We start from the raw sequence: 26,646 nt of genomic DNA on the forward strand, positions 1-26,646 counted from the left end.
GATATAAGTAAATTGTTATTAGTTCATTTTGATATAAATAATTGAAAGGAAAATTTTACAAAATGAAATAATAGCAATTTATTTATATCTGGTTTGATCTAGTAAAATCTTTTCTTTTCAGATCATATCCTCAAACAATTCTATCGGTTATTTGGACCTCAAATGTGCAAATAAACTCCACTGTTGAGTGAGTGATCAAATTGGAATATTCCAGATTCTGATAGTTGAAGTTGTGACTTGCTAAGCCCTTTATATCTTATGTAATCAAAGATAATCAGTTGTAAATTAGGTTTTAAAAACTCTACTAGCAAGTAACGGAAAGCCGGTTAGAATGAATAAATTTCAGAGAAACTACATTGGTTACTTTTTTTCAAAAACATTTGTGGCCCAGTGTAAAGTTTTCTGCCCAATCTTCACAATTTATGATAGAATCTTATGTGAATTTTTTTAACTGTTTGAGCACAAATGGACTCTCAGTATTTAAAATATAAACTGTACAAATGTCTGCAAAGAAAGAACAAAGCTATATAACAATCTCAAGACAGAACTACAAACGTTCAGATCATATGCTCTTGTTACTGCAAGTTACAATGGTCAATGGTGACACATTTTCTCAGGTGTCTTGCTTTTGGTTGTGTCAGCTGATGAAACATAAAGACTTTGATCTCGATGCTTCACCACGGTCTTCTAGACCTCTCATGAACCATCTGAACGCGAGTTGCTCTGAAGCATGGGTCATGAAGGCAGCTAGAATTATGGCTACACCAACCATAAGACCCAACCTGCTCAATACGCAACAAACCAGCAACTAAGTTCAGAGTCAAGTCAAAATCTAGACGATAATGTGTTACCAATAGTAGCAAGACGCATTCCTAGCAAGTTGATTAAAAAAATTACCTAAGAAATAAAGCGGTGATCCCTAAAATATAAGGCAAAGAAACTGCAGCAATAGCCAGAAACACCATCCCTAATCCATAATACAAAGTAGTAATGTCACAAGACACACCTCCTCGCTGATGACCTGTTGAGACCAAAAAATGGTGGAAGTCACTATTCTTAATCCTCAACTTAGTAGAGAATGGTACAATGACATTCCTTTTCTTCTCATTTGCATACCTTTTCGAGAATCATCCAAGGAGGATGACTCTGTATGAACTGACAGTTTCTTTCCATGCTGATGCACCAAAAGCAAGAAGCAACCAAACAAAACAAAAAAGATTGTAAAAGTCCATTCGTATACTAATATCAAGCCAGTCCATGGCATGATTTGCCTCGGAACAATCACAAAGGACGTTCCAACGGATATCAGAAGTGCGATGAAACAGACTAGAACCGAAACCGCGCCTAAGTGTTGAGGAACCTTGGACTGTGTGCTGCCACCGTGGAGCTGTTAGACAGAAACAATACAAGATGGCAAATGAGATACAAACCTCTTTTTTAAAGAAGTTAAAAAACAATGATTTGATGATGAAACACACTTGATAGCTGGGATTCATGGTCGAAAATGTAGAAACACGGCGTGTTCCAGTAGATCTGATTCTGTAATAAAGATATCTAAACTGATTGAATGATGAACCCTCATGAACCTGCAAGAAAAACAGAAGAAAAATAATGAATTTAAAATCAAGAAAGGATGAAAGAATGTAGCCAGAGGTGAAAGAAACAAAGAAGTGCTAACTTGAATAGATCTATAAACGCAGAACAAAAGCGCACAAAGAGGTAACAAGAACAGGAGTTTGACAACGAACTCATCCTTCTGGTTTTTGCCACCTCCAGTTCCAGGAAGAGTTTCCTCAAGCTTCACCCTAATGCTCTGAAATGGTGATATCAAACTAAATGCACAATAAGTAGAAAGATAACTAAAAACCAAAGAGAATAAGAAGAACACGTACATGCCAGGCATCAACAGGCTTCACAAGCCAAGCTGTCCACCAGTCCCAAGGCTTAAGAGGGCCTAGTGTGTAGTGAATAACATGAAGTTTACTCTCATCCACCATCCACTGCATAAATAATGAGAAAACTTCTAAATCTTCAAACAGCTAAAGAAAAAGATGAACACACCTAAAACTGATTAAAACCAATCCTAAATTCCAAAATCACACATCAATTTCATACTAAGCCACAAAGGCTAAGTACACAGTTATGTTTCCTAAACCGAGAAAAGGCAAAAAACTACCTTATTAGCAAGCATATAGAGACCAACATCCGCATTGTACAACGTCGAAAGCCTCTCCATATCAGGAACAGGTCTGGTTCTCAGCTCTTCAGGGGTCAAACTAGGATCGAAAACACGAGCATTTTGGAAATCAGGATAGTAAGAATTCAAGAACCCTTGGTCTCCTCCGGTATAAGAAGACAAAGTCTTCACCTTCCGCATCATATCATTAAAAAGAGCTTGGGAGGGCTCAACAACCATGACACCAGAGTTCAATCTCTCGGAGTGCTTCAAGTTCGCGCAGAACTTGGAGCACTTGAACAGATCATCAATGTTCTTTACCACAATAGTATCAGCATCAAGATACACAACTTGCAATTAAAAAAAAACAACTGTCAAAAAACAGAATCCACATTAAAAAAAAGCATCAAAGGCTTCTTCACCTTTGTTGTAATCAGTCATGTTAAAGATCTTGAGCTTTGTGTAGACACCCCAGAACCTTGTGGGGTGAACTTGGTTTGGATTTGCTAATAAACTGATCTTCTCTACTTTCCACCCATCAGCCTGTAGAGTTTAAAGTTCAGACCTTTTGATCAAATTCTAGAAAAAGACAAGAACTTTAAACCTTGAGAAGCTTCTTGGAGTAGTCTGAGACGCCGTCGGAGACCAAAGCGACCATATCTTTGTCGGATCCTGTGTCTCGAATCGATTTTCCCAGCACTCTGACTCCTAATAAGAACTCGTCTCCGTATAAAAGTGTGACATAAGCTTCCTTACTTGATTCAGATCCAAAGGAGCCCTTTAACAGCGCGATTGAGAACACGAGAAGCCAGAGACTCGCCTTGAGTCTCACCATAATAATCATTCGGATCTTACAATCGAGGAAATTTAAGGAAACTAAACGTTAATAGAGTTCTGAAAAACATCATTTTTGGTGTTGTCTCTGTGCTCTGTGTCTGAGAAGTGAGAATTCACTTATTTTTCCTTTCACCGCCGAGAAAGCTTTTATAAGCCTACGACCAATTATGTAACTGTAACAGGCTAACATCACATGACGAGATATTATTGGGAACATGACAACTTTTTAAAATATTTTCTGAACTGGATTAGTGGCAATATAAGTTAGAGACCAAACCAAATGGGTTTATTGCATAAACACAAGAGTTTGGAGAGGAAACAAAACACGAGACGTTTCTTTACATTGGTTAGTAAAATATAAATGGCATTAATTTCACAGTTAATCATAATCAGACACACCCACCACCATCGTTGAACAATCTATAAGGAGCGAAGAAGATTGTATTGTCTAGGAGTAAATTATAATTAGTTTGACTTTGACATTTCCATATCAGTTACAGTCTCTTAGTTGGAAGCTCTCTTTTTATTACTCTTTGGCTCCAGATGGTATCCTACCAAAAAACTTCGAGATAAGTGCGATGAAGTTCAAATAGTAACAAAAATTTGTTGATATATAGATATATGTAAAAATTTTGACTCTAAATGGTAATCGACCGCACCATAACAAAAATATCTACATATACTTATATATCTAAATATTTTTGTTACTAATTGAACCTCACCACAGTTTGTTATCATTTAGAGTTTTTGATACAGTTGACAGTTGACGGTGCTGCAGTGTAGAAAGGTTGGTTACCATTCAAAACTTTTGAGTACGAAGTCTAATGTCCAACCATTTAACCAGAAAAAAAAAGTCTCTGTCCGTGACAAAATCCAAAAGTCTTTTCACCTTGTTTGTTTTAGCCGGTTGTCACCTAAACTAGAGAATAAATAATTGGATAAAATCATCTTTTTCACTTACTGTTTATCTGTTTTTATGGAACACAGCTAACAAGTAAAGCTTCTCTTTCCCACTGCTATCTCTGTGGTCTTCGATTTTTTTTGTTTCACTGCTTGGGTCTTCTTGTCTGTAGGTTAGAGATATCAGATATCCCCCTCTCTACAAAGATCCAAAGCAGGGAGCTTTCTAGTCAATGCTGCTTGAGATCTGAGTCTGACCTTTTCCCTTCAATTTCTCTCTGAAATCCTCCAAAAATTTACCCATCAGGTTTGGTTCTCTCTCACCTCAGAACCATAGTTTCTTTCTAACTGTAAGTTCTCTCCAGAGTTTTCCTTTGGTCTGCTACTCTGCTAAGTCGTTTCTATCAGACAATGCGAAGCATTTTGTACTTTCTGTTAGTTTCTATTGTCGGTAGCTCTTTCTAGATCGAGCTGCTAGATTGTACTTTTCACCTGTAGTTTTCTTTCCAGCTAGCTAGAGTTTCGTCTGATAACTGAAATTTTGGCAGCTGGCAATTTTTGGGACTTAGACAATGCTTGTATGAATCTGATTTTTCTTTGTCTTTTTGCTTGTTCCTTTCAAGTTTGAACTCTAAAGGCTGTTATGGTTCCATTTTTGTATATAAGCTTTGAGTTTCTCCTGGTTTTGTATACTTTGATTCAGCTCTATACATCATTCTTCTCTTATTTTTGTTTTAATCAGCAACAAAAAGTTTTGTTTCTTGTAGTGTGTTGAGTTTTAGATTCTTCTTATCTTGTTTCAGGTAAGAAGATGGGAACTAGTTTAAACGACACATTATCTAAGAAGTACAGTGGTTTGGAACTCTGGGAGATCATAGCTATCGTTCTCTCCGCCATTTTCTTCCTAGTTTTAGCTATATCCCTATATCTTACTTTCAGAAAGAAAACATCTAAACCTTCTTCTAACCAAACCCCTATTAGCCACCAGACTCCTCCTAACGTCCCTGAAGAGATAAAAGAGATCAGAGTCGACGACGTTTCCTCAAGCAACGGCTACCCCACCATCAGCGAGAAGTTTTCTCATAAAGAACCTGAAAAAGAGACACTAGCAGTAGCAGCAGAGTCAGAGAACGGTGGTGATAGTAGCCGCTCAGGCTCCTTTAACCACTCGGAGAAGAAAGATGGCTCCAGCGTCTCTTCTGCTAATCCTTTAACAGCTCCATCTCCTCTGTCTGGTCTTCCAGAGTTTTCTCACCTCGGATGGGGACACTGGTTCACTCTCAGAGATCTTCAGACGGCTACAAACCACTTCTCCAGGGATGGTATCATCGGTGATGGCGGGTATGGAGTTGTGTACCGTGGTAGCCTTGTTAACGGTACTCCTGTAGCTGTTAAAAAGCTGCTCAACAATCTGTAAGTTATTATATTTCATTTCTTGATTTTTTACTTTTTTTTTTTTGTAATGGTGATGTTTTGTGTTTGAAGAGGGCAGGCTGATAAAGACTTCAGAGTAGAGGTTGAAGCTATAGGTCATGTTAGACACAAGAACTTGGTCCGTCTTCTTGGTTATTGCATGGAGGGGACGCAGAGGATGCTGGTGTATGAGTTTGTTAATAATGGGAATCTGGAGCAGTGGCTACGTGGAGATAATCAGAATCATGAGTATTTAACGTGGGAGGCACGGTTGAAGATTCTTATAGGAACAGCCAAAGCGTAAGTCTTTATTTGTTTTGTTTGTTAAAATCTCCTCGTCTGAGGCTAATGGGCGTGGTGGTGATGCAGGCTTGCGTACCTTCACGAGGCGATAGAGCCAAAAGTGGTGCATAGAGACATAAAGTCTAGCAACATTCTGATTGATGACAAGTTTAATTCTAAAATATCGGACTTTGGACTTGCTAAGCTGCTTGGTGGTGATAAAAGTTTTATAACTACTAGAGTTATGGGTACCTTTGGGTAAGTATTGGCCTCTCTCTATATATCTTTACTTTAAAATTTGAAGTCTTAAATGGTTTTTGTTAACAGTTATGTAGCTCCAGAGTATGCGAACTCCGGTCTTTTGAATGAGAAGAGTGATGTCTACAGCTACGGAGTTGTACTCTTGGAAGCTATAACTGGTAGATATCCTGTAGACTATGCTCGCCCACCCCCTGAGGTAAAGTAAAGAAACATTTAAACACATTTAAAACTTTGCGCCCTCATAAGAGTTGTCTTCTCATTTTGTAGGTACATTTGGTGGAATGGATGAAGATGATGGTTCAACAAAGACGTTCAGAAGAAGTGATTGACCCTAACCTCAACACAAAGCCATCTACAAGTGCCTTAAAAAGAACACTCTTGACTGCTTTGAGATGTGTTGATCCATTGTACGAGAAACGACCTAGGATGAGCCAAGTTGCACGTATGCTGGAATCCGAAGAATACCCAATTCCTAGAGAGGTAACAACTTTGAAAACTTCCTCTTATTTTTTTTATTATCCTGGTGGATCCTTTGTGGAGTTTGGTTGCTGAAAGCTCGACCAATGTTGAGAATTTTCAGGATAGAAGAAGACGAAGGAGTGAGAACGGGACAGCAAGAGACTCAGATCCTCCTAGGAACAGTACAGACACTGACAGGACTCAAGAGTGAGTACCATGACCAAAAAGCCTGAAGCTGAATAGCATTGGAGATAACCGAGGTGTAAATTATTGTAATAATGTTTTCAGAGCTTTATGTGAAGCAAGTCCTGTTTCTTCTCTAGATCTTCTCTGTTATGTGATATTTCTTCTTCTCCAGGAGAGTGTGTCTGTGACTCTGTGTGTTCATTGTCTGGTTTCACATCATTACATCATTTGCTTGTGTATAGTGTTTTGTTTGTTGTATTTATAGTTTACGTTTTGCAATGTAGGTTGCTTTTGAACCAATAAAACGGTAGGCTATGTTAAGTCTTTGATAATTACGACGTGTAGTTTGCAGTTTGTAATATACATAGTCCGAATTAAATTGTATAATTAAAATGATGAAGACAAATTAGAAAAATATACAGTTGACTCAGATCTGAAATAACAGGAAGACCTATATAAACCGAAAAATCAAATTCGCCGACGGTTACTCGATCCAGTCCCCAACACGTTCTTTCTTCATCGACCTCAAAATGACGAAAACGCCCCTCACCGTCGTCCTCCTCTTCCTCCTCATCTCCGCCGCCGTCCCACCTTCCACAGCCGAGATCAAATCCCTCGTGATCTCCTCCGACGCCCGCCCCATGATCCTCTTCGAAAAATTCGGATTCACACACACCGGCCACGTCACCGTCTCAGTCTCCTCCGTCTCCGTCGTCTCCACCTCCCCAGATCCGAACCCCGATCCATCCCGCCTCGGATTCTTCCTCCTCTCCGAAGAGTCCCTCCTCCAGGTCCTCCTCGAGATCCAGCAGAACGCTAGATTCTGCGTCCTGGACTCGCACTACGTCACGCATCTATTCACCTTCCGAGATCTATCGCCTCCGCCGAACTCGCGGTTCAACCACTCGTACCCGGTGACTTCCCCCAACGAGTACTCTCTCTTCTTCGCGAATTGCGCTCCCGAGACGAAAGTCTCCATGGCGGTTAGAACCGAGATGTATAACAAAGATCCCAACGGATCTAAGGACTACTTACCCGCTGGATCCACTCAGTTACCATCTCTCTACTCATTCTTCTTCCTCTGCTACGCAACCTTTCTCGGATACTGGGGATACACTTGCTATACCAACAAGCGAGTCGTTCATCGGATCCATCTCCTCATGGCAGGTCTGCTTTTAATCAAATCTTTGAATCTGATCTGCGCAGCTGAGGATAAGCATTACGTGAAGATCACGGGGACGCCTCACGGATGGGACATACTATTCTACATCTTCCAATTCATTCGTGTCGTGTTGCTTTTCACCGTGATAATCTTGATCGGAACGGGATGGTCGTTCTTGAAGCCGTTTTTGCAGGAGAAGGAGAAGAACGTGTTGATGATTGTGATCCCTCTTCAGGTGCTAGCCAACATTGCCTCGATTGTGATCGGCGAGACGGGGCCTTTCATCAAGGATTGGGTTACTTGGAACCAAGTGTTCTTGCTTGTTGATATAATCTGTTGCTGTGCGATTATCTTCCCTATCGTATGGTCGATTCGGGCCTTGAGGGAGACTTCGAAAACCGATGGGAAAGCGGCTAGGAACTTGTCGAAGCTGACGTTGTTTAGGCAGTTTTATATTGTTGTCATTGGGTATTTGTACTTCACGAGGATTGTTGTGTTTGCGCTTAAGACGATTGCGGCGTATAAGTACCAGTGGGTGAGTTTTGCGGCGGAGGAGATTGTGAGTTTGGTGTTCTATGTGATTATGTTTTATATGTTTAGGCCTGAGGAGAAGAATGAGTACTTTGCTGTTGATGATGATGAAGAAGAAGCTGCTGCTATTGCGCTTAGAGACGATGAGTTTGAGCTTTGAGATTAAAAAGGCAAAAGTCTGAGGCTCTGGAAGACTGGAAGATACAGAGTATGTTTTATGTTAATGTCGGCTAATATTGCAACTACCTTTTGTTCCCTTGTGTTAAATTTTGTTCTTCTTTATATTGAAAACTCCATTGTTACAAACGTTCAACACTTTTTAATAGCTTTTATCTTTGCAAATTCAAGAAGCAATTATATGGTGTATATAGTTTGTATAGAATCCCAAAACTCCCAATGACAAGCCCATCCGAACTAGCTACTGGACTAAGGAAACTATTACCATGGTTCTTGCACCAAAAGGTTTAATTAAGACTACCTTTTCTCCTTCAACTGAGGTTTTAAGCGATTGGAACATACCGTCCAGATTCGTTGAGCTGTTTCTTAGAAGAAGTGGGGAGGAACCTTGTTTAAGGAATGCCTAGCTTCTAAATTTTATTTGAGAAGATCGTCTTGTTGAGTATTCCCGCTGAGTGACAATAGATTCAGTGATAAATGTCTGTAGCTCAATGGAAATTTGTATATACTGCAACATCTACCCACAGGGCTTCTATATAATGCTGAAAGGATACCTTCCAGTTATTATGCTTTAGCAGATGTGCAGAGACATTGCATATGACTTCAACGGGCGGTACGAGGTGTACAGTATACTGAGACAGCGTTTCCTTCCATTCAAACGCCGTCGTTTCAACCACGGAAATAAATTAAGAAAATAGAAATTTGCACCAAATAAATTAATCTATTTATGTATTGGAGAGTATAAATTGTTGAAGACCGGTTCGATCGGTTTAATAATTCGGCGAGGAGGATTTTTGGTTTTAAAGACGGCCGTGAAAGTAAACTGTGACGGAGGGTATTTCGCCGTCGGAAATATCAATGGGAGGAGGAGGAGGCATGGAGGAGCTGACGGAAGATGAGAAGAGAGCTCTCAGAGGAAGCAAATTCGCTCCTCTTACTTCTCTTCCCTCCTCTTCTCGCTCTCAGCTGCCCAGGTTCCTTTTCCACTCCTTAGGGCTTTTCTCCTTCTTCTCGATTTCTCGATTATGAAATTCCTCACTTTCCTACAGATTGGCTCATCCAGGTGGACCCTTGAAGACGAACAAGGCGGCGGCTTTAGCCAAGTTTCTAGAACGGAAGCTGCAGGATCCCAATGGGTTGTCTTCCATTGATCCTGATCTTATCGAATTAGCCGTCAAAAACGCCAAAGACACCGTTATTTCGAGTGAGTATTCCAAAAAAAAAAAGATTCTTTGATAATTATATAGCTGAAAGTATTAATTTTGGAATTGGAACGAAAAGGATTAGTTTGTTAGAGCCGCGTATAGCATGTCGTGTGATGATAATGCTTTTTGTTATTTTAGTTGATTATTGTTACGGTTGACAGCTCAGCATTAGTAAAGAGCTGAGGTGATACTCATCATCTGTTGAGGTGTTGATGTTAGATATAGTGCAAGACTATAGTAACAACTAGCATACCGGTCCTGCAATGAAATTTAGCTTTGCCAGATCAGTAACAGGCCTTATCTGTTAGTGGAGAGCTTAAGGTTTAAAGGGGAACTAGAGGAACGAGTTGACTCACTCTAAATTGGGCTAGGATATTGGTTTGAGCTTAGGAGAGTTTAGGGTGATCTAGAATTCAACCCAGGGTTCTATCCTTTGGTACTTTGATTTAGTTTGTTCTCTGTTTATCTTCCGTAATTGATTCAAAAGCGTGAATAAAAGGACTGTTTCTCATCAGATATCCTAGATTTTCCAGTATTTTTGCTGGCATTAGGGTTGAGGGATAGGGACAAATTCTTCTAGTTAAGATAATCTGTATGCAAGCCCAACTCTCACCTTCAATGGTGGAGGAGAACTATGAAAAGTGGAATAATTTAGTAGAAACTGTGGATAGCATCAAACATGAGACCTTATAATTCACTACGTCCTTGCAAATAAAGATTGTGCATTGATGCATGGCATGGTTTTCCTTGGTTTTAAAGTAGCTTTGAAAGAATTTTGGAAAGCATACTTAGCATTCATTAGACGAAAATGCATAATGACTGTTTGCCTGAAACTAGTTTCACACTGTAAGTCCATTGTAACTGTGGACTAAGTTTAGCTCACTTCAAAGTTTAGAATAAAGCTATTCCTAGATTAGTCAGTGAAAACAACATAGCGCACCAACGTGGAGAGATTTGCTTTTATCCAAGCCCAATATGAAACAAAGAAAATGCATCAGTTATGTTATTAGGGAATTAATTATATATATGGCAGAATGAGTTTTCTTAAAGCTCTGGTAGTGGTAAGTATTGAATGTGAAGGCATAGTATTTATATTACTCTACTGGTCTCAGGTGGAGCTTCGAGTTCAGGAAGAAGAATCCAACACGTTGCCAAATTTGAAGACGTCGAGGTATCTGAATCTCTCTACTATCTTTCTTTCTGTTTGGATATGGAATAAATTTGTTAATATGTGCTACTGACCAGATTCTTACGCCTTCGTCTGTCATGTTTAGATATCTTCTGATGACGATGATAAGATAGAGAACACTAAGCTTACCAAAAAGAAAAAGAAGAAAAACGCAAAGAAGAAAAAAGAAGAGAAAAAGAAGAAGAAAAACAAAAAGCATAAGGTTTTATCTCCCTCACACTTGCTTTTTATTTTCCCAACACGATTTTATAAAGTCTATTTACGTTACTTTGTGGATTCCATCACTGATATCTGCGTGTGGTAATCTTTTTTGAAAGCAACAGATCATAGTCGATGATGATGCCAAGTTGAAGAGACCCAATAAGAAGTTGAAGCTTTAGTGTCCATTTTTTTACTTATACATTGGTGGTCGCATATTTGATAAAGATGGACATGGACTAGTGTCATGAGCTTTCTTATTTTATCTGTCTTTATTTGGTTAAATATTAGACTGGAGTTGTTTGTGGCTTTGGAATGAATAGCTTCATGAATTTGGAACATGTTTTTTTTATTGTTGGAAATTTTGATTGTGTTTTAGCCTTTTTGATCGTAGTTAAAAGACCAGTTCCAATGAGTAATGATCTGCATAAAGCTCATTGCAGGCTAGTTTACAAAACATAGATCATGGGTTTAATTGTGTTTTGTACTACTTCCAAAGGACACAAGAGGAGACGCAATAATAATAAAATGACCTCGCCGACATTTGGTAGATGAGGAGGATACGGATGTTATGGTCCAAAAGATCTTTTGGAGAATAACAACAATCTCCAAAAGCTGCTGGCATGTGGCCAATACCTCAAGTCAAAACCTTCGAGTTCCATTTTCTTAATTATTCCATAGAAAGAGCTGTTTTTATACTTCTGACCTCCTTCATAAAACCATGCTTATAATTTTATCTCAAAGTAAATAACTTCTTATACACCCATTAAAAAATTACTTTCTTTTTTTGTTTTATCTCGTTTTGCATAAAACACCAATAACTATATCTAATTTAACTAATTAGAAATCATACTGCATAATACAAATGGTCTCAAACATAACATTGAATTTTTGCGTAAAAAAATTAAAAAAATTCACTTAGTAAAAATTTCTAAAACATTACTTAAATTTAAACGGAAAGAGTAAGTTATAATAAATGCCTCATTTGGCGACAAAACAAACAACAAAAATGTCTTCATCTTGATCTTCGTTTAACATCAAGATCCGAACATAAAACACACAATCCTCTCACATGTCCTTGTTACGCGGCCTCAATTATTTTCAAGGCAACCAAAACAAAAAGAACAACAATAATAATACGTGATGAATGATAATATTCAAATGCCCCATATTCATGCATGCATTCAACTTGTTCAATTTGTCGCTTAATCTTGTATAATAAAGTCGGATACATATAGTTGTGTTAAAACTACCCATGTCTCTTTGAGAAAGAGATCCAATGTTTTTGCATCTCTTTGTCTCAGCACAAAATCTTATGCTATGATGACTTTTTGTCCTTTGTAATCAATCACCCAATTCCAAAGCATTAAAGTTTACGGTTTCCATAGAAATATCAGAAGTGGAAATACTATATGCTCTCTAGTGTGAAGTGACTTTTTAAACGATTGGTGTTGAGTGCGATTCACACTCTTTGCGTGAGCGTGCAAGAATATACTTTCCGTAATACTATACGTTAAGACCATCAAACTCTATACGTTTCTTTTAACATTTGCTAAGTGGTAATGATCTTTTAGTCGGTTGTCTAGTCTTTTATTTTCTTATTATTTTTCATAGTTTTTGCATGCAGGTAGAGATTGTTATTTAGTAGTAGTGTAAATATTTATTCATGTCATTTGCAAAAAAAAAATATCTATTCATGTCTTTTTACCAAAGCAAGTGTAATCTACTGATGGAACGGTGAGGTGCCTAGTTCAAGCCCTTGGGAAAGGAAGATTCACGTCCAGTAAAGATATTAACAAGAGCTGGTTTTTACTATATAGATTTGGAATTTCTTAATTAACAAAATAATAATTCTTGTTTAAAACGTTCACCGCAAGATTAATAGTATTATCATTAGATATCTAATTGAAGTTTTTGTTTAATATACTTATAAGCAGACTCGACAAAAGCTAGTCAAAGTTCTTAGGCGTAGATAATATTTTATATATCGGACCTATGAATATAGGGTCGTTACGTCGGAGTCGCGACACAAAATTAATATGTTCGACCAGTGTCGTACCGACTAAAGACCAATCAGTTTTCTCCATAAATAAGATTAAGAAATAATTAGCAGATTGGCTGATGAAACAAAAATGTTAACATCAACTAATAAATAACACATGAGTTAATGTTTTCCTTTTCTCACGCATGAGTATTGACAAAGAAATTGTCTTGTTGCTATAGCTCTGAATGGTAATATCCAAAATAACTGCGGAATAACTGTGGTGCGAATTTAATAATAACAAAAACATGCTATAATAAATATAAGCGCAGTCTGTCACAATTCAAACTGCAACTTGAGCCAACAAATATTTTTTTCCTTTGACCATTTTTATTTAACTATTACAATCTATAAACAGTCATTTCACGTTTTTAACTTTTTATATAATAATATATTGAATCTGGAGGGAAATCTATATTTCATAATATTTACTATCAACATATCTTTTTGGCAACAAACTCCATATTTTATTATCGATATATCTATGTGTGGTGTTCATGGTTCAATAACTAATTGATAAGTTTATTAACACCTCTTTTTTTATGGATCAAAGTCAAAAATCGAGTCCCACCATCAAAAATATTATGATATGTTTCATTTTCAATCACTATAACTATCTTAAATACAAGAAAATCGATTTTCTACATACAACAAAAAATAATAACTATCTTAACTATCTTAGCATATCCCTAGCATCATCTTCAACTTTTACCTCAGTCACTTTAATCATCATTTGAACTATACTATCTCAATAAATGAACTTAGCAACAATATATGACCAAATAAAGATTATCAAAATGCTTGGTTCAAAATTGTGTATGATTTAAGAACTTCTACATTTTTAAAATAATGTAACTTTTCTTTTTAGAGTGTATGTAAATTCATATGAATAAAACTATATATTTGTAGAAATGATATATTGATATAGTTATTACTAATAAATTAACATATTTCAAGTTATTACTTTCCAAAAAAAAATATCAAAGTTAACATTTAAGAAGTGGTCAATTGCTACATTATCTTTCTTTTATATTTTTGGTTTAACGTAGATGAAAAAAGAATAAAAGAAATGAATAAAAAAAGACGAGTCATTTATTCTATGTTTGGCGCGTATATTAACCACCACCGGCAGACATCACCCCCATAAAGAAAGATCAAACCTTTCCTTCCTTCCAAAACTTCTCTCAGCCGAAAACCAAAATTAAATTTTAACCCTAAAAACAAAAAACAAAAGTCTTCAGCTCTAAGCAAAAAGAGATCAAGCGACTTCGAGTGGTGTAGAGACAGAAACCAACCACGATCTGTGGTTTCTCCCCAACGACACTCCCATTTGATCGGACCTCGACATTGCTTTGTTCTGTGTTTCGCAGCTCCAAAAACAAAAGAGAGAGGTTTGGTTGATTAAATAATGGATCGGTACGATCCAGCACTTGAAACCGGTTTAGAAGGTAAACGTTAATAATGTGTTTCCTTCATTTAATCTGCGATTAGCGTTTTGTGAGAATCGTATTTTTTTGAAAATGCGGCGTTTGTAGCTTCTATGTGGCGGTTAGGGTTACGAGGAGGCGGTGGAGGTGAATTGTACCCGGAGAGACTCGATGAGCCTGATTGTGTCTATTACTTACGAACCGGTGTTTGCGGGTACGGGTCGAGATGTCGGTTTAATCACCCACGTAACCGTTCTCCGGTAATAAACTCTTTCACTCGCTCTGTTTTTGTACTGTCTTGGTGGGGTTTTGATAAAGTTACTACCTTTTTGTCTGCTTCCTATGTTAAGTCTTTGTATATTTAATTGGGATGCACTGAAACAGAATCTATGATTTAAATTTACTTGGAAGCTCTTAATTTGATGGTCTTGGTTTCATTCTTTTTAGGTATTGGGAGGTCTCAGAACAGAAGCTGGAGAGTTCCCAGAGAGAATGGGACAGCCTGTGTGTCAGGTATCTGTTTGGATCGTTGTTGGTTGCGGATTAAGCAATGCAGTTATGCTTCTCAAGTGTAGACAATTCTCACTCTTTATGCTTCTTTTCTCTGCACAGCATTTTATGAGAACGGGAACATGTAGATTCGGTGCTACTTGCAAGTATCATCATCCTAGACAAGGAGGAAGAGATTCTGTTACTGCTCTTACTTCATTAAGTTACATGGGATTGCCATTACGCCCGGTTTGTTCAAACCTCTCCTCTTGTCTTTTTTTTGTGTCGATGTGGTGTATTGTAATGTCTCTGATCTCTCAAGGCTTTCCTTACACAGGGAGAGAAAGAATGTTCATATTACATGAGAACCGGTCAGTGTAAATTCGGTTCCACCTGTCGGTTTCACCATCCTGTTCCTCCTGGTGTACAAGCTCCATCTCTGCAGTTATCAACTGGTTCAGCTATATATCCACCTCTTCATTCTCAATCAGTTCCTTCACCGCAGCAATTTGGAGTAGCTATACCAAGACCTCAGCTTTTACAAGGCTCATATGTTCAAAGCCCTTACGGCACTTACAACCAGATGGTTCTTCCTCCTCCCGGTATGGTTCCATACTCTGGCTGGAACCCGTACCAGGTAATGTTCTAAACACTCCTCTTATGTTTTGTTTATTTTCTTAGTGTTAACAAAGCCTGATTCCGTTTTATTTAAGGCTTCTTCTATAAGTGCAATGCCTTCTCATGGGAGTCAGCCATCTATGGGATCAAGCTCTGTCTATGGAATTAGACCGTCATCTCCTCCAGCGCCTGCGTATCCACCCGGTTCATCTTCAAATAAAGAACAAACTTTTCCTCAGCGACCTGGACAACCTGAGTGTCAATACTTTATGAGAACTGGGGATTGTAAGTTCGGAAACTCTTGCAGATTCCATCATCCTCTGGAAGCAGCATCTCCCAAGGGAGTTAACCTCAGCCCCATTGGCCTCCCAATTCGTCCTGTAAGTCTCATCTCCCTAGCATCTTCCATATATTAGCTTTACTCCATGAGATACGGTCTCTTTGGTAATGAATTTATCATGAGTTCTTTGTAAAAACTCTGTTTCTTGATTTGAACATGAAGTTCTGTTTTCATTTCATTTGATTTCTCATGATTTCAGACATAGTTTCTTGAAATTTCATTCTTTATGTTCAATAGTGTAACTTTATAACAAAGACAAAAGCTAATAGTACTGACATTTTCAGGGCACAGCGCAATGCAGCCACTTTGCACAACATGGGGTTTGCAAGTTTGGGCCTGCATGCAAATTTGACCACTCCATGAGCTCTTCTTCACTAAGCTACAGCCCGTCCGCTTCTTCGGTCAGTGACATGCACGTGGTGCCTTACCCTCTCGGGTCCTCATCGCTCGGCATATCAGCTCCATCATCATCATCATCCTTGTCTGACCAACGCACAGAGCTTCACTCTTCTAGCTCCATTAAACCCACAAACACAACAAGTGGTGGCTCAGAAACTTTGCCTGCTGAGACCAGAACTGGTGACTCGGCTAGCATTGAGGTTAAGACTTCAAGTTGAAGAGACAATACTCAAAGGAGGGAAGAGAATCTCTCTCTATTCTTCTTCCTCTATTCTCTCTCTCTTTACTCTCCATCTCTTCTTATTTCCATCACACTTTCAGAACTCAGGAACATAAGAAATTTTATTTTATTTTTTGTGGTGGAGACAACAACAAGAAGCAAAAGCAGAGAGAGATGAAAGCAGCTCTAGTTTTATGTGTTAAGTCTCTCCTCTTAGTTGAGGTCTCTCTTACCATGTTCATACGATTCCTTCATACAGCCATCTTTCTATCTTGTAAAACAAAACCTTTTCAAAATGATTATTTATAAATGGACTTATTGTTCATGAAATCATCTGATTACTTCAAATCTGATTACTTCAAATCCCATGTGTAAAAAAAATTATTGAGTACGCCAATATGGGGAATAAGAGCCTGATTGTGATTTTAATTACACTTTATAAGGTCTTGTGTAATTCAAAAGAGTACATATTTCAATGATTTTATCATACATTTTTTAAGAAATTATAAACTTACATGACAAGTGACAACATAAAGAGAATGTGAAATTCTTTTTAACTTTGCGTTTACAGTTTGTAAAAAAGATTTGACAAATACATTAGTAAGGCCCTTTTCCTTTCTAATAGTAAACAAAATATTCAAATATTTTTAAATGGTAAAACCCAAACGCAATAGTCGTTGAAACAATCCAACTAAATGTTTTTAGAACAGCAACAAGAAGAGAAAGAGCACGAAAAGGTAGAACAGAACCGATCTATTTGTTCTACATTCGATTCGTACGATTTTGATCATGAATATAAGAACAGAAGGGAGTACACAATAAGTAAAATTACTGTTGATGTGGAAGTAGAAGTCAGTAATTCTCGTACTTGGTTCTTTGTGTTGGTGATATAACATGTGCATGTATGGTTTGTTCGTTGCGTCTAGTTTTACTCAAACAATCAGAACAATCATAATCATGAGTTTGGTCACTGAGACATCACAACAAAAGCTTTCAACAACCCACAAAAATAATAATCATTAAATGCTTTTTCCCTGAGTTATCACTTAGATGATCTACCATAATTTAGAATAATGAACCATTTTTGTTTAGATTGATGTATGAAGAACTTAACTACAAATTAAAATATTATGCACTCTATGTAAGTTATTTTCTTTGCACTCTATGGACTATTTATATATTTGTTTGATATGTATAGCTAGCAGCTTTGTTTGGGTCTGATGATTTAAAAAAATAAAGTGAAGTTGATAAACTTTAGAAAGGGGGATTAACTGAGTTCAATGAAAGAAAGTCAAAAACCTGAAACAGATTTTAAAAAGGAAAAAGAGTTGTGATGTTGAGTTGTTGTACACAAAAGTATAGGCAAAAGGAGGGAGACATGAAACAGTGATTGTGCAATTAAAGACCAAACAAGTCATGACCAAAACACATGTCCAAAGACCAAAAACACCATCATGGTACTTCACTAAGTCCATCACATTAACTATTTTTTTTTCTTAAAGTTAACTATTTTTTTTTTCAAAAACCATATATATATATACGTATATATATCTTATATTATAATTTTCAGTCTAATTCCAAACCTTCTTTTGTTTTAAAAGTTTATAATAACCGAGCGTATACGCACTGAGTTTATGCAACTAATCTCATTATCCTGGTATATATCTTAGATATTATTCACTTACAATTAAATATCTACTATGAATAAGTCATTTGTTTCTATACACACCACACTTATTATATACATAATTAAATAGTACATGTTGGAAATAGCATGGACAAAAAGTGGTCTTTGATACAACTCGCATTAACACCTTTTGCTAATTAATCAAAAGTTCAAAACCATGATACTGAAGAAATTACAAAAAAAAATTAATAAAGAAGAAAGAAAATTTAAAACTTCATGGTAAGGGAACCTTATGGTGCATGATACAATAAGCAGAATATATATATAATAATAAAGTCGATAAACATGTTGTTAAACAACCAAACGACCATGGAATAACGTAAAGTACTAACTATATTATTACATAAATATAAAAACAGAAATATTAAAAAGAATGTTCTAATAGAGTGAGTAGAAGCCTGTAGTGTCTGCAACAACATCTCCAAAAGCAGCGATAGAAGAAGAAGAAAAGTTTTGTTGCTCCATTATTGCGTAATCTTCCATTGACATGGAAGTACCAACACCATAGTTAGTGATCATGGCAGAGAGATCACACGAACCAAACTCCATCATCATGTCAACATCTTGGAAGTAACTATTACTAAACCCTTCATATGACTCGGAAGCCTTGCTTGCTGGAGTTGTGAAACCAGCTCCGGTCTGATTTTGGATGGTGGTGGTTTCCGGAGGTGGTTTAAGGCAATGGTTTGGGACAATGCAGTCCAAGTAGCCCGAGTTGTTACTGGAGTTACTTCCTTCTAACGAGAAGAAGTTGTTTTCTTCGTCTAGTGAAGAAGATAACGAGCCGTTAGAAGACGAGTTTTGAGGACTAGTACCAAACGCTTGAACATCAGCGTTTTGATGACGAACCGGCGTTTTAAAAGAACCAGCGGGTAAGACGGTTTGGGGGAGAGTAAGTTTAGGTTGATGATAGTTTTGATAATGAGGATGGTGATCAATGACAAACTGTGGAGAAGAGTTTGGTAATAAAGATTGGTTATTATAAGGAGAGACTATGAGAGAGTGGAGATTAGGGTTTGTGAGGATGGTGTGAACGTCATTTGGAGTGTAGACGAAGTTAGTACGACCTTGAGTGCCTCTCATTGAAAGAGCTGCTCTATCGTAGGCAAGAGCAGCCTCATGAGCAGTGTCGAAAGTGCCGAGCCAGTGACGTTCTTTGGTTGTTGGATCTCTAATCTCAGCTGCGTAACGACCCCATGGACGTCTCCTGACTCCTAGGAACCTCCCTGGCTCTGCTTGCTTTGATCTCCGGCCTCGTCTCTCGCCGTTTGTAGTGGTGGTTGCGTTGGTTGTGTTTTGGTTGATTAGAGCAAAACCCATTTGAGTTTGGGATGTTTCGAAGTGTTTGTTATTATCTAGGGTTTTGGAGGTTGACATGATGATGAAGGTATAGGTTTTTCGAAAGGAGGTTTTATTTTAGGGTTTTTTTTGGTTCTTTTGCCTCTGTCTAAAGATGATGATGTTGTTTGGAAATGGAAGTGAAGTGCTGTTATAAATAGAGAGACAGTGAGCCTGATAGAGAGACTTCACTTTTGATTCAACTGCTTTTAGTGTATCTTTTATTTCTTCTATTTGGCTTTTTATTTCTTTTTCCGAAGATATTATATGTAGGCTTCAGTGACAAAGATAGATTAAAGGTTGGCACATTGGTTGGATTTTATAAGATTTTTGTATATGGCTTTAAAAGAAATCAAAACCGATTTTAAGAAAGCTTAATTGAGTGTTTTAATCTGTTTTCTGGCTATTACTTTTTTATCTTGTTAAATCAGCTTATAACCATTCCAATTCACTGGTTTGTCTTAGAGCATCTTCAACTCATTGATATTTTTGTTTTAATATAATATTTAGAGTTAAAGTCACTCAATCTCATTTATATTTTCTTCTTCTATATTTAGGAAAATAAATAATAATATCTATTTTTACTCCATAATTTGAAGAATGTTGTTTTAGAAGAATATATTTGAATAAAATTTTATTATTTAATTTTCTATTTTAGAGGGAAAATAGCAAACATTTGATTTTTTATTTTATTTTACGATGTGTATACATTATATTCTATATGTGGTTGTATGTATGGATGGCTATTTATAAAAGCCTAATTAGAAGGAAGCCACTGATCATTGGATCTACTGCAAAAATCTGGAATGTCACAGTGACCAATCTTGATTTAGAAATTAAGAACAAATTCTATTATAGACTGGATAGTAAAATATTTGGTAAAAGTATATTTTAATTGTGATGCATATATTGCATCATGCTATTCAAATATTTTATTTCAATGGGATCATGCTAATTATTTAACTCAATTAATTTGCTTAGTGGTCACGTGCAATATGCATAATAACCCTACATATCATAGGTTAAAGGTCAAGGGTCTACATATAAAAAATCGATATTTCACTTAGATTTAAACCTCATACCCGATTAATAAAAACTATATATATTTGAAGTGATATGCATTGCTATTACAGTTAGGATGTCTGATAAATTTGAATGTTCTGAGGTCGATTATGAATTTGATTTCTAACAAGTTTTATCAACAATTGTACTTCAAAATCAGTAAGTTTGAATATGTTTCTCTATGAAATATAACAACCGATAGGCAAGCGACAGAAATTTGAGTTTTTTTAATCATATATAAATTTGGTTTAGGTTAGTTTGTTTGAATGTAAGTATTAATCTAACTTAATTGCAGAAGCCCCTGGTCAAATCACATGGTTACCCGCATTTTAAGCGGAAATAGAAGTGAGAACAATTTTTTTGTCATCTTGTAATGATTTTTTCAATGGGAGTGGTTAAAGAGAGACACGATGAACCAAACCCAAAATAAAATGCTTGGAAAGTACGTATAAATTTGGTTTTTAATGTTAAATACCTCAGTGGACAATTTTGTATTGATGTCCTTACATGCAAACAAACATAAGGCAACAACAATCTTAGTCTCTTTGTGTTTGTAATATTCTTGGATTATATAAATACACCTGAGCTTGAGTAGTTATTTGTCATATGTGGTTGTATTTAGAAATTAATTATGTCTTACCCGACAACACGGATATATGTGATGAAATCAAGAAAATTATGCATAGTCAACTTTAACACGACTTTAACTTAGAGTTCAAAAAGTAGCTCACAATCCAAAATGACTATGAGCTCTAACTTTGAACTTTGGTTTATAATTAGAGACTTTAGATTGCACTTATCAAGTGATCAGCCGCATGATGGAAAAAATTCTCCCTGGCGCTCTTCCCAAGACTCCCATGACTCTTCCCTGGCTTTAGTTTCCTCCGCAGCTCAGCCGTCTCTCCACCGCAACTCTATGCCGGAAGCCACCGTCTCAAACTTTCCGACCAGAATTTCCTTCTGCTTTTGGAATCCTGATGTTGAGGGCTACTGATTCACGGTGTCAGTTTTCGTGTGGGGTATTTTCTCTGTGCTAGATCTTGGATCTAAATTTCTTCACGGGGTAACTTTGACCGAAACGTTTCTATGCTTACTCATCGCTGGGTTTATACTGTCGATTACAGTTCCTACCTCATCTCTGAGGTTTCTGCTTGCTCCTCCGTCTCTTAACCACGAGCCTCTACTCCGCTGATGTCGTCGCCTCGCATTCCTTCCCGAAGCTTTTCCCTTTCTCTGTCAATGGAGTCTCCTGAAGCTGTTTCATCTGGGTTTCTTCCCCTGCCGCCTGAACCACCAGATCCCGACCTGGACGTGATGCTTCTGGTGGATCCTCCTGTCCCTCCAGTTCCCCCCGACCCTCCACCGATTCTTATAGATGCAAGTGTGCTATCTGTCCAGCTTCTGTTGATGCATCCTTTACTGGCTGAAGCCGAGCTCTCCAGCTCTCTCACCATTGGACGGGTCTCTTTCCTCCAACTAATTCCGGTGTCAAAGCCGGGAAACTTGGACTCTTGTGGGGAACATGTTTCCTTCATGTCATTGTTACGGAATGTGCGTTACTTTCAACAAGTGGCGGGAGTTATTGAAATCTCTGTTGCAAGGTTTTTGGGGTTACTGACTGCTGACTGCAAATTTACCTCCCTTCATTACTCATCACTTCAAGTTCCCGAGGACTAGACTTCGAATGTTGAAATTTTGGCGGTGGTGGGTTTTCTGTATGCAGTTTTTATTACTTCAGTGCAATCTTTTGGAGTGCAGCTCTCTACTTCTATGTGCAGTTCTCAGTCAAAGCATATCCTTGACTTGAAACCTTGGTCACATGTTGTTGGACCCATCTCCCCTTGCTTCACGCTTTCGCAAGGTATGTTGTTCATATCCTGCTGGAGTGAGTCATTCTTGTTCGATCATTGCCTCCGAGAAGAATTTAAGTGTCTTAGTAGAAGATCCTTGTTTCCTTGCAAACAAGAGATTATGCTGTTTTTGAATGGTTCTTTACCTCGTATTGAGGATATTATAAGCTCTTCAATCTTCAGGTTTAAGCTCCTTTTACCTCAGTTTGAGGATGTTATCTGGACTTCTGTCTTGGTGGCAATGGATGCTATTGTTTCAAGTTTGACTATTTGGCCATGGCGGCTCACCTCACAGCAATTAATCTTTTGGAAGAGGTGTTTGGTCGCCTCTGAGGTTGTTGATGTGTCCTCTCCAGGCGGGTATGTTGAGAACTTCCCGACTTGGTCGGCTAATGGAACGTGGATCGTGAGTCCTACTCAAAGAATCAAAGCTGTAACGCTGCAGAAAGCTCCTCACTCAACATTATCATCTGGATTCTCAAGTCTTCAGATTCTAGCGGACTCGATTGTCCTCTTCTTTGCCCTGCGCTCGGGGTTGGTTTTGATTGAGATTACAGGCTCCTTCATTGTTAGGAACCTTGTCCCTCTCGTCACTCCGTTATCATTTTGTTATAATCTATGCACAACCTTATGTTTAGTTGTTGTTGCTTTGGCAATGGGTGGTGTCCCCAAACTTTGTTCTTCAAGTACTCTGGTTTGAGTTTATGAAATGAAACCGTTGACAAAAAAAAAAAAAAAGATTGCACTTATCAAATGAGTAATTAGAGACTTTAGATTGCACTTATCAAATGAGTAGAACATTTCCGTTTGAGTTCTTGTTTTTTTTTCTAAAAAAATGAATGTAAAATTTATTCAAACTAAATAAAATGTTTGTTACATCAAATATATAATTCAAAAGAGTAATTTGGAGGAATTTTAGCCAAAAATATTTTGACGATATAAAATAATCAAATCAACTAGTTAATTTTCTTTCAACATGTACGATCGTGTTAAGTACACCATTATCAATGGACCCGCTTGGAGAAAAAAGAATTAGCAGTCAAAAGGGAAATTAGGAAAGCTCAAAAAGAATTGTAAAGGAAAGTTGATCAAAAACTGCCCAAACAAGAGCAACATGGTAGGGCACTTCTTTGAGTTTAGTAAAAAATCAAACAAACTAATTGATAGTAATTATCTTTGCATGAGTTTATGCACGCCACATGTCGATTCCCAGTAGACTTGTTTTATTTTTCTTTTTGTTATTTTGATGTCACATAATGGTTATGGGTTTCATATATTAAATTAGGTTTTGGTTTGAACTATTCAGTTATAATTAATAAATTAACTCTAAATTTCTTTCAAATCAAGTGTTTAATATACATATTATCTGAAAATTTGTTTGCATGATTTTCTTGTACAGTGGTTAAAATTAGTTATATGTATCAAACTATAAAACAAATTATTGAACGTCCTTGATTTTGATCAACAATGTAGAACATTTTAAGTAAACACACAAATTTACATTAACAATTATTATGTTTCTAGTTCTATCAAACGGGATACAATTCGATAATCTTGAATCGTTATTGGGAATCTAACTTTTTATTTTATATAAGAGATGGTTACATATATATATATATATATATATATATATATATATATATATATATATATATATATATATATATATATTTAATTTACACTTTGAAACATTTGGGTTAATTATCGCACTAGTAAAGTATAAAAGCATTTCGAATGGTAATATTTTAATTGAATATCTTATTGATAAAATATATAATAAATTTATTGAATATATATTTTAAGTGATTGAGAACTAATTTAAAATATATTAAATAGTAAGGTTAGATATATTTTAAATTATTTGAGATATCTATTTAATAAAGTATTATTATCAATCAGTTCGAAAGTATTATTATTATTCCATTTATTTATTTGAGAGATTTGCAATGATAGTGCTCTAACCCAAAAATTGATAACAGATAACTTTTTTATCCAACTTGCGAAAAAAGTCAAACTCTACGATATATAAAATGGTAAGTGTTATCTGTTATTAGTTTTGTAATTACCTCAGGATTGTTCTTATTATAAACTAACAAAGGTGCAGAAGAAGGAAGTAAAGTGTTACTAAATTTAACCTTTTACCAAGGTTTCTATTTAGATATCATATTGTTAACTGAAAAGGTGTTGTACGCCATAAGATCAGTCAAATTCTCTCTTTTCTCAATCTCTTTTGAGTCACATAAGCCACGTAAAGTAAATATCCTACTGATTTTTCATTTTTGAATGAAGTATTTTGCCTTTTAACCGAATGGGCTAGTGCACAAAAGTGAGTGATGTATTCCTTGTATTAAGGCTTCGAAATATGTCAATTGTTGGTAAGCTTTTTGCACATTGCTAAATGGCATTGGAAATGAAACTTGTATTCTTTTAGTTTTTTTTTGGTAAAAATATTCCTTTACTTTATATATGAAATGGGTCGGACTAATATTATATATGTAGTTCTATCATTTTGGCTCTTGGAATTTTTTTTCTTTTGCCTAATACATAAGTAGTACAACCGTGGTCGGACCACGATAATCGCAGTCACAATCTTCTGGTGCAGCCCGCGCCTTACGATACAATTTACCAAACACGACAAAATAAAATTGTACGCCAGAATAAAGTAACAACAACGATATTTAGTCTATATAAAAAATAAATTTAGTCTATATGTAGTTTTATGCATATTTATATAGGAGAAATATTAGGCCGAGACCAATTATTGAATAGCATATATCTAAAGAATCTGTATATCTAGGAATGTTGTGTATTAGAACTCTAAGAATATATTAGAGAACTACAATGCTTATCGAAAATTACATAGAGTTCTAAAATGCAATGATTATGAATAAAGTTAAACATACTTAATTTGGTGAATTTATTAATATGTTCATTCTTTTTATGAAATTGGTTTAGAGACAAATTTAAGATATAGAAGAATCTGACCCTTGACTCATCCACTCATATTTTGAACTTCATGTGGGACTAGCCTTCCATTTGAATATCTTCTAGAATACGTCATATTTTGCATCTTATTACCAGTGAAATTAAAACTAGTGAATGCTATTAAATCAACAATAATTTATATTTTTGAATTTTAGTGGTCAGGTATATAAAGTATTTTCTTAAGAAAACAATACAATTTGAATTATAAGTAAATTCAACGTATTTACGTAAAGACGTAGGTTATTTTCCTGCTAGATTTCTTCCATTGTGCCCATTGTGCCCTTTTTATTATACATTACAACGAACAACATGTATATAACGAGTAAAAACTAAAAATATACATGAACGTCTTGTACATCTTAAACTTATTGTCCACGGAAACGAATTCATATATAGTTTTTCGGTATCTATGCCTCGTATTATATTTCATCAACTTCGAATGAATGAACTCGTATATAGTCAAGACTCATACGTCATATCGTTACGATCTACAAAAAAACTATCATATTAGTTAGTGTGTTTGACTCATTTCATATATACACAAATACTGATGATGCACAAGATAACTGTGACTAATAAGTGTGGACATACGGTTAATATTGAGTTCATGTAGTGGTCGCACGATTCTAAGCTAATGTGTGTTTTGGAATTCCATATCACGTGCACACTATTGGTAACGATTCTAAACTAATAGTGTGGCCATACGGGTATCTTGTGCATCATCATAACTCGGAGAAACAAATCAATAATGTGTGTTTTTGGAAATAGGGTATTGCGCACGATATTGGGATTGCACTATTGAACACTCTGAGTGAAACCTTTTAGTCAAGTTCCATGTGATCGAGGCTTTCTTGGGTTTAGGAAAGGAGAATTTCTTCACATTTCTCAAAATAAAGGCAACGAAAACACACATAAATGTTTGAACATCTAATGAAAAGCCAAAACTTTTTCTTATGATTTAATAGTTTTTGTTGTGGCTTTTATATTTTCTTTTTGTGTCAAAAGGACACTCCGGGATTTAGGGTTAAAGGTTATCTTCGAACAAACTTGGACTTTGACGAGAGTCCAGACACTCTGACTGAAAAGCCAAGTGGGGGTTCACTATTAGTTTGCCATTGAATATAAATCCGATGATATAAGGTCATGAAGATACAAATGAGTATTAATCGCTACTATTATTAAATTTGCTTATTCATAGTAGAAGTTGATGTAGC

At 36.4% G+C, this 26,646-nt stretch overlaps 6 protein-coding genes across 11 annotated transcripts; 4 read left to right on the forward strand and 2 right to left on the reverse strand.

Annotated features, from left to right (window-relative positions):
* Positions 1-419: 419 nt before the first annotated feature.
* LOC103851177 (inositol phosphorylceramide glucuronosyltransferase 1) lies at positions 420-3,255 on the reverse strand. The gene is made up of 10 exons (XM_033286000.1): positions 3,065-3,255; positions 2,781-3,034; positions 2,599-2,719; positions 2,177-2,526; positions 1,893-2,000; positions 1,679-1,813; positions 1,479-1,586; positions 1,117-1,387; positions 898-1,021; positions 420-782 (listed from the first exon to the last, which is right to left on the reverse strand). The coding sequence occupies exons 2-10, from the start codon at positions 3,018-3,020 to the stop codon at positions 638-640; spliced, it is 1,602 nt and encodes a 533-aa protein (XP_033141891.1). The 5' UTR covers positions 3,021-3,034; positions 3,065-3,255; the 3' UTR covers positions 420-637.
* Positions 3,256-3,516: 261 nt separating this feature from the next.
* On the forward strand, positions 3,517-6,846 carry LOC103851178 (probable receptor-like protein kinase At5g18500). Of its 4 annotated transcripts, none has more exons than XM_033286002.1 (8): positions 3,517-4,007; positions 4,087-4,220; positions 4,717-5,326; positions 5,399-5,626; positions 5,696-5,866; positions 5,936-6,065; positions 6,137-6,349; positions 6,450-6,793. In XM_033286002.1, exons 3-8 carry the CDS (start codon positions 4,725-4,727, stop codon positions 6,537-6,539), a joined length of 1,434 nt encoding a protein of 477 aa, XP_033141893.1. In that variant the 5' UTR covers positions 3,517-4,007; positions 4,087-4,220; positions 4,717-4,724; the 3' UTR covers positions 6,540-6,793. The 4 variants fall into 4 exon arrangements, with proteins under 4 accessions (XP_033141893.1, XP_033141892.1, XP_009126257.2 ...); XM_033286001.1 differs by having other exon boundaries at positions 3,965-4,220; positions 6,450-6,569; positions 6,633-6,846; XM_009128009.3 differs by having other exon boundaries at positions 3,965-4,220.
* Positions 6,847-6,915: 69 nt separating this feature from the next.
* LOC103851180 (protein CANDIDATE G-PROTEIN COUPLED RECEPTOR 7) lies at positions 6,916-8,561 on the forward strand. The gene has a single exon (XM_009128015.3). The coding sequence runs from the start codon at positions 7,045-7,047 to the stop codon at positions 8,365-8,367; it is 1,323 nt and encodes a 440-aa protein (XP_009126263.2). The 5' UTR covers positions 6,916-7,044; the 3' UTR covers positions 8,368-8,561.
* Positions 8,562-9,099: 538 nt separating this feature from the next.
* LOC103851179 lies at positions 9,100-11,359 on the forward strand. Of its 2 annotated transcripts, none has more exons than XM_009128012.3 (5): positions 9,100-9,358; positions 9,434-9,588; positions 10,702-10,760; positions 10,864-10,980; positions 11,096-11,359. In XM_009128012.3, exons 1-5 carry the CDS (start codon positions 9,243-9,245, stop codon positions 11,156-11,158), a joined length of 510 nt encoding a protein of 169 aa, XP_009126260.1. In that variant the 5' UTR covers positions 9,100-9,242; the 3' UTR covers positions 11,159-11,359. The 2 variants fall into 2 exon arrangements, with proteins under 2 accessions (XP_009126260.1, XP_009126262.1); XM_009128014.3 differs by having other exon boundaries at positions 11,102-11,359.
* Positions 11,360-11,601: 242 nt separating this feature from the next.
* On the forward strand, positions 11,602-16,840 carry LOC103851181 (zinc finger CCCH domain-containing protein 58). 2 transcript variants are annotated; one of them, XM_033286004.1, is made up of 8 exons: positions 11,602-14,465; positions 14,553-14,704; positions 14,892-14,957; positions 15,057-15,182; positions 15,271-15,444; positions 15,535-15,570; positions 15,647-15,931; positions 16,176-16,840. In XM_033286004.1, the coding sequence occupies exons 1-8, from the start codon at positions 14,426-14,428 to the stop codon at positions 16,506-16,508; spliced, it is 1,212 nt and encodes a 403-aa protein (XP_033141895.1). In that variant the 5' UTR covers positions 11,602-14,425; the 3' UTR covers positions 16,509-16,840. The 2 variants fall into 2 exon arrangements, with proteins under 2 accessions (XP_033141895.1, XP_009126264.1); XM_009128016.3 differs by having other exon boundaries at positions 15,271-15,570.
* On the reverse strand, positions 16,649-21,135 carry LOC103851182 (ethylene-responsive transcription factor ERF086). The gene has a single exon (XM_033286005.1). It carries the CDS (start codon positions 19,572-19,574, stop codon positions 18,576-18,578), a length of 999 nt encoding a protein of 332 aa, XP_033141896.1. The 5' UTR covers positions 19,575-21,135; the 3' UTR covers positions 16,649-18,575.
* Between the last annotated feature and the right edge of the window lie 5,511 nt (positions 21,136-26,646).

The sequence above is a fragment of the Brassica rapa genome, chromosome A02 (genome assembly GCF_000309985.2).
Source record: "Brassica rapa cultivar Chiifu-401-42 chromosome A02, CAAS_Brap_v3.01, whole genome shotgun sequence".
NCBI classification, from domain to species: Eukaryota; Viridiplantae; Streptophyta; class Magnoliopsida; order Brassicales; family Brassicaceae; genus Brassica; species Brassica rapa.

What these genes read in the sequence shown, in the direction of transcription:
- LOC103851177 (XM_033286000.1), bottom strand. Translation starts at nt 3,020, where the DNA reads ATGATTATTATGGTGAGACTCAAGGCGAGTCTCTGGCTTCTCGTGTTC. An exon ending in GCGTTTATAGATCTATTCAA is followed by an intron (nt 1,587 to 1,678) that starts GTTAGCACTTCT and finishes TTTTTCTTGCAG; the next exon opens with GTTCATGAGGGTTCATCATT. An exon ending in ATCACCGCTTTATTTCTTAG is followed by an intron (nt 783 to 897) that starts GTAATTTTTTTA and finishes CGTATTGAGCAG; the next exon opens with GTTGGGTCTTATGGTTGGTG.
- LOC103851178 (XM_033286002.1), top strand. Translation starts at nt 4,725, where the DNA reads ATGGGAACTAGTTTAAACGACACATTATCTAAGAAGTACAGTGGTTTG. An exon ending in CTTATAGGAACAGCCAAAGC is followed by an intron (nt 5,627 to 5,695) that starts GTAAGTCTTTAT and finishes GTGGTGATGCAG; the next exon opens with GCTTGCGTACCTTCACGAGG. An exon ending in ATGCTCGCCCACCCCCTGAG is followed by an intron (nt 6,066 to 6,136) that starts GTAAAGTAAAGA and finishes CTCATTTTGTAG; the next exon opens with GTACATTTGGTGGAATGGAT.
- LOC103851180 (XM_009128015.3), top strand. Translation starts at nt 7,045, where the DNA reads ATGACGAAAACGCCCCTCACCGTCGTCCTCCTCTTCCTCCTCATCTCC.
- LOC103851179 (XM_009128012.3), top strand. Translation starts at nt 9,243, where the DNA reads ATGGGAGGAGGAGGAGGCATGGAGGAGCTGACGGAAGATGAGAAGAGA. An exon ending in TCTCGCTCTCAGCTGCCCAG is followed by an intron (nt 9,359 to 9,433) that starts GTTCCTTTTCCA and finishes ACTTTCCTACAG; the next exon opens with ATTGGCTCATCCAGGTGGAC. An exon ending in CAAAGACACCGTTATTTCGA is followed by an intron (nt 9,589 to 10,701) that starts GTGAGTATTCCA and finishes TACTGGTCTCAG; the next exon opens with GTGGAGCTTCGAGTTCAGGA.
- LOC103851181 (XM_009128016.3), top strand. Translation starts at nt 14,426, where the DNA reads ATGGATCGGTACGATCCAGCACTTGAAACCGGTTTAGAAG. An exon ending in ACTTGAAACCGGTTTAGAAG is followed by an intron (nt 14,466 to 14,552) that starts GTAAACGTTAAT and finishes CGGCGTTTGTAG; the next exon opens with CTTCTATGTGGCGGTTAGGG. An exon ending in TGGGACAGCCTGTGTGTCAG is followed by an intron (nt 14,958 to 15,056) that starts GTATCTGTTTGG and finishes TTCTCTGCACAG; the next exon opens with CATTTTATGAGAACGGGAAC.
- LOC103851182 (XM_033286005.1), bottom strand. Translation starts at nt 19,574, where the DNA reads ATGTCAACCTCCAAAACCCTAGATAATAACAAACACTTCGAAACATCC.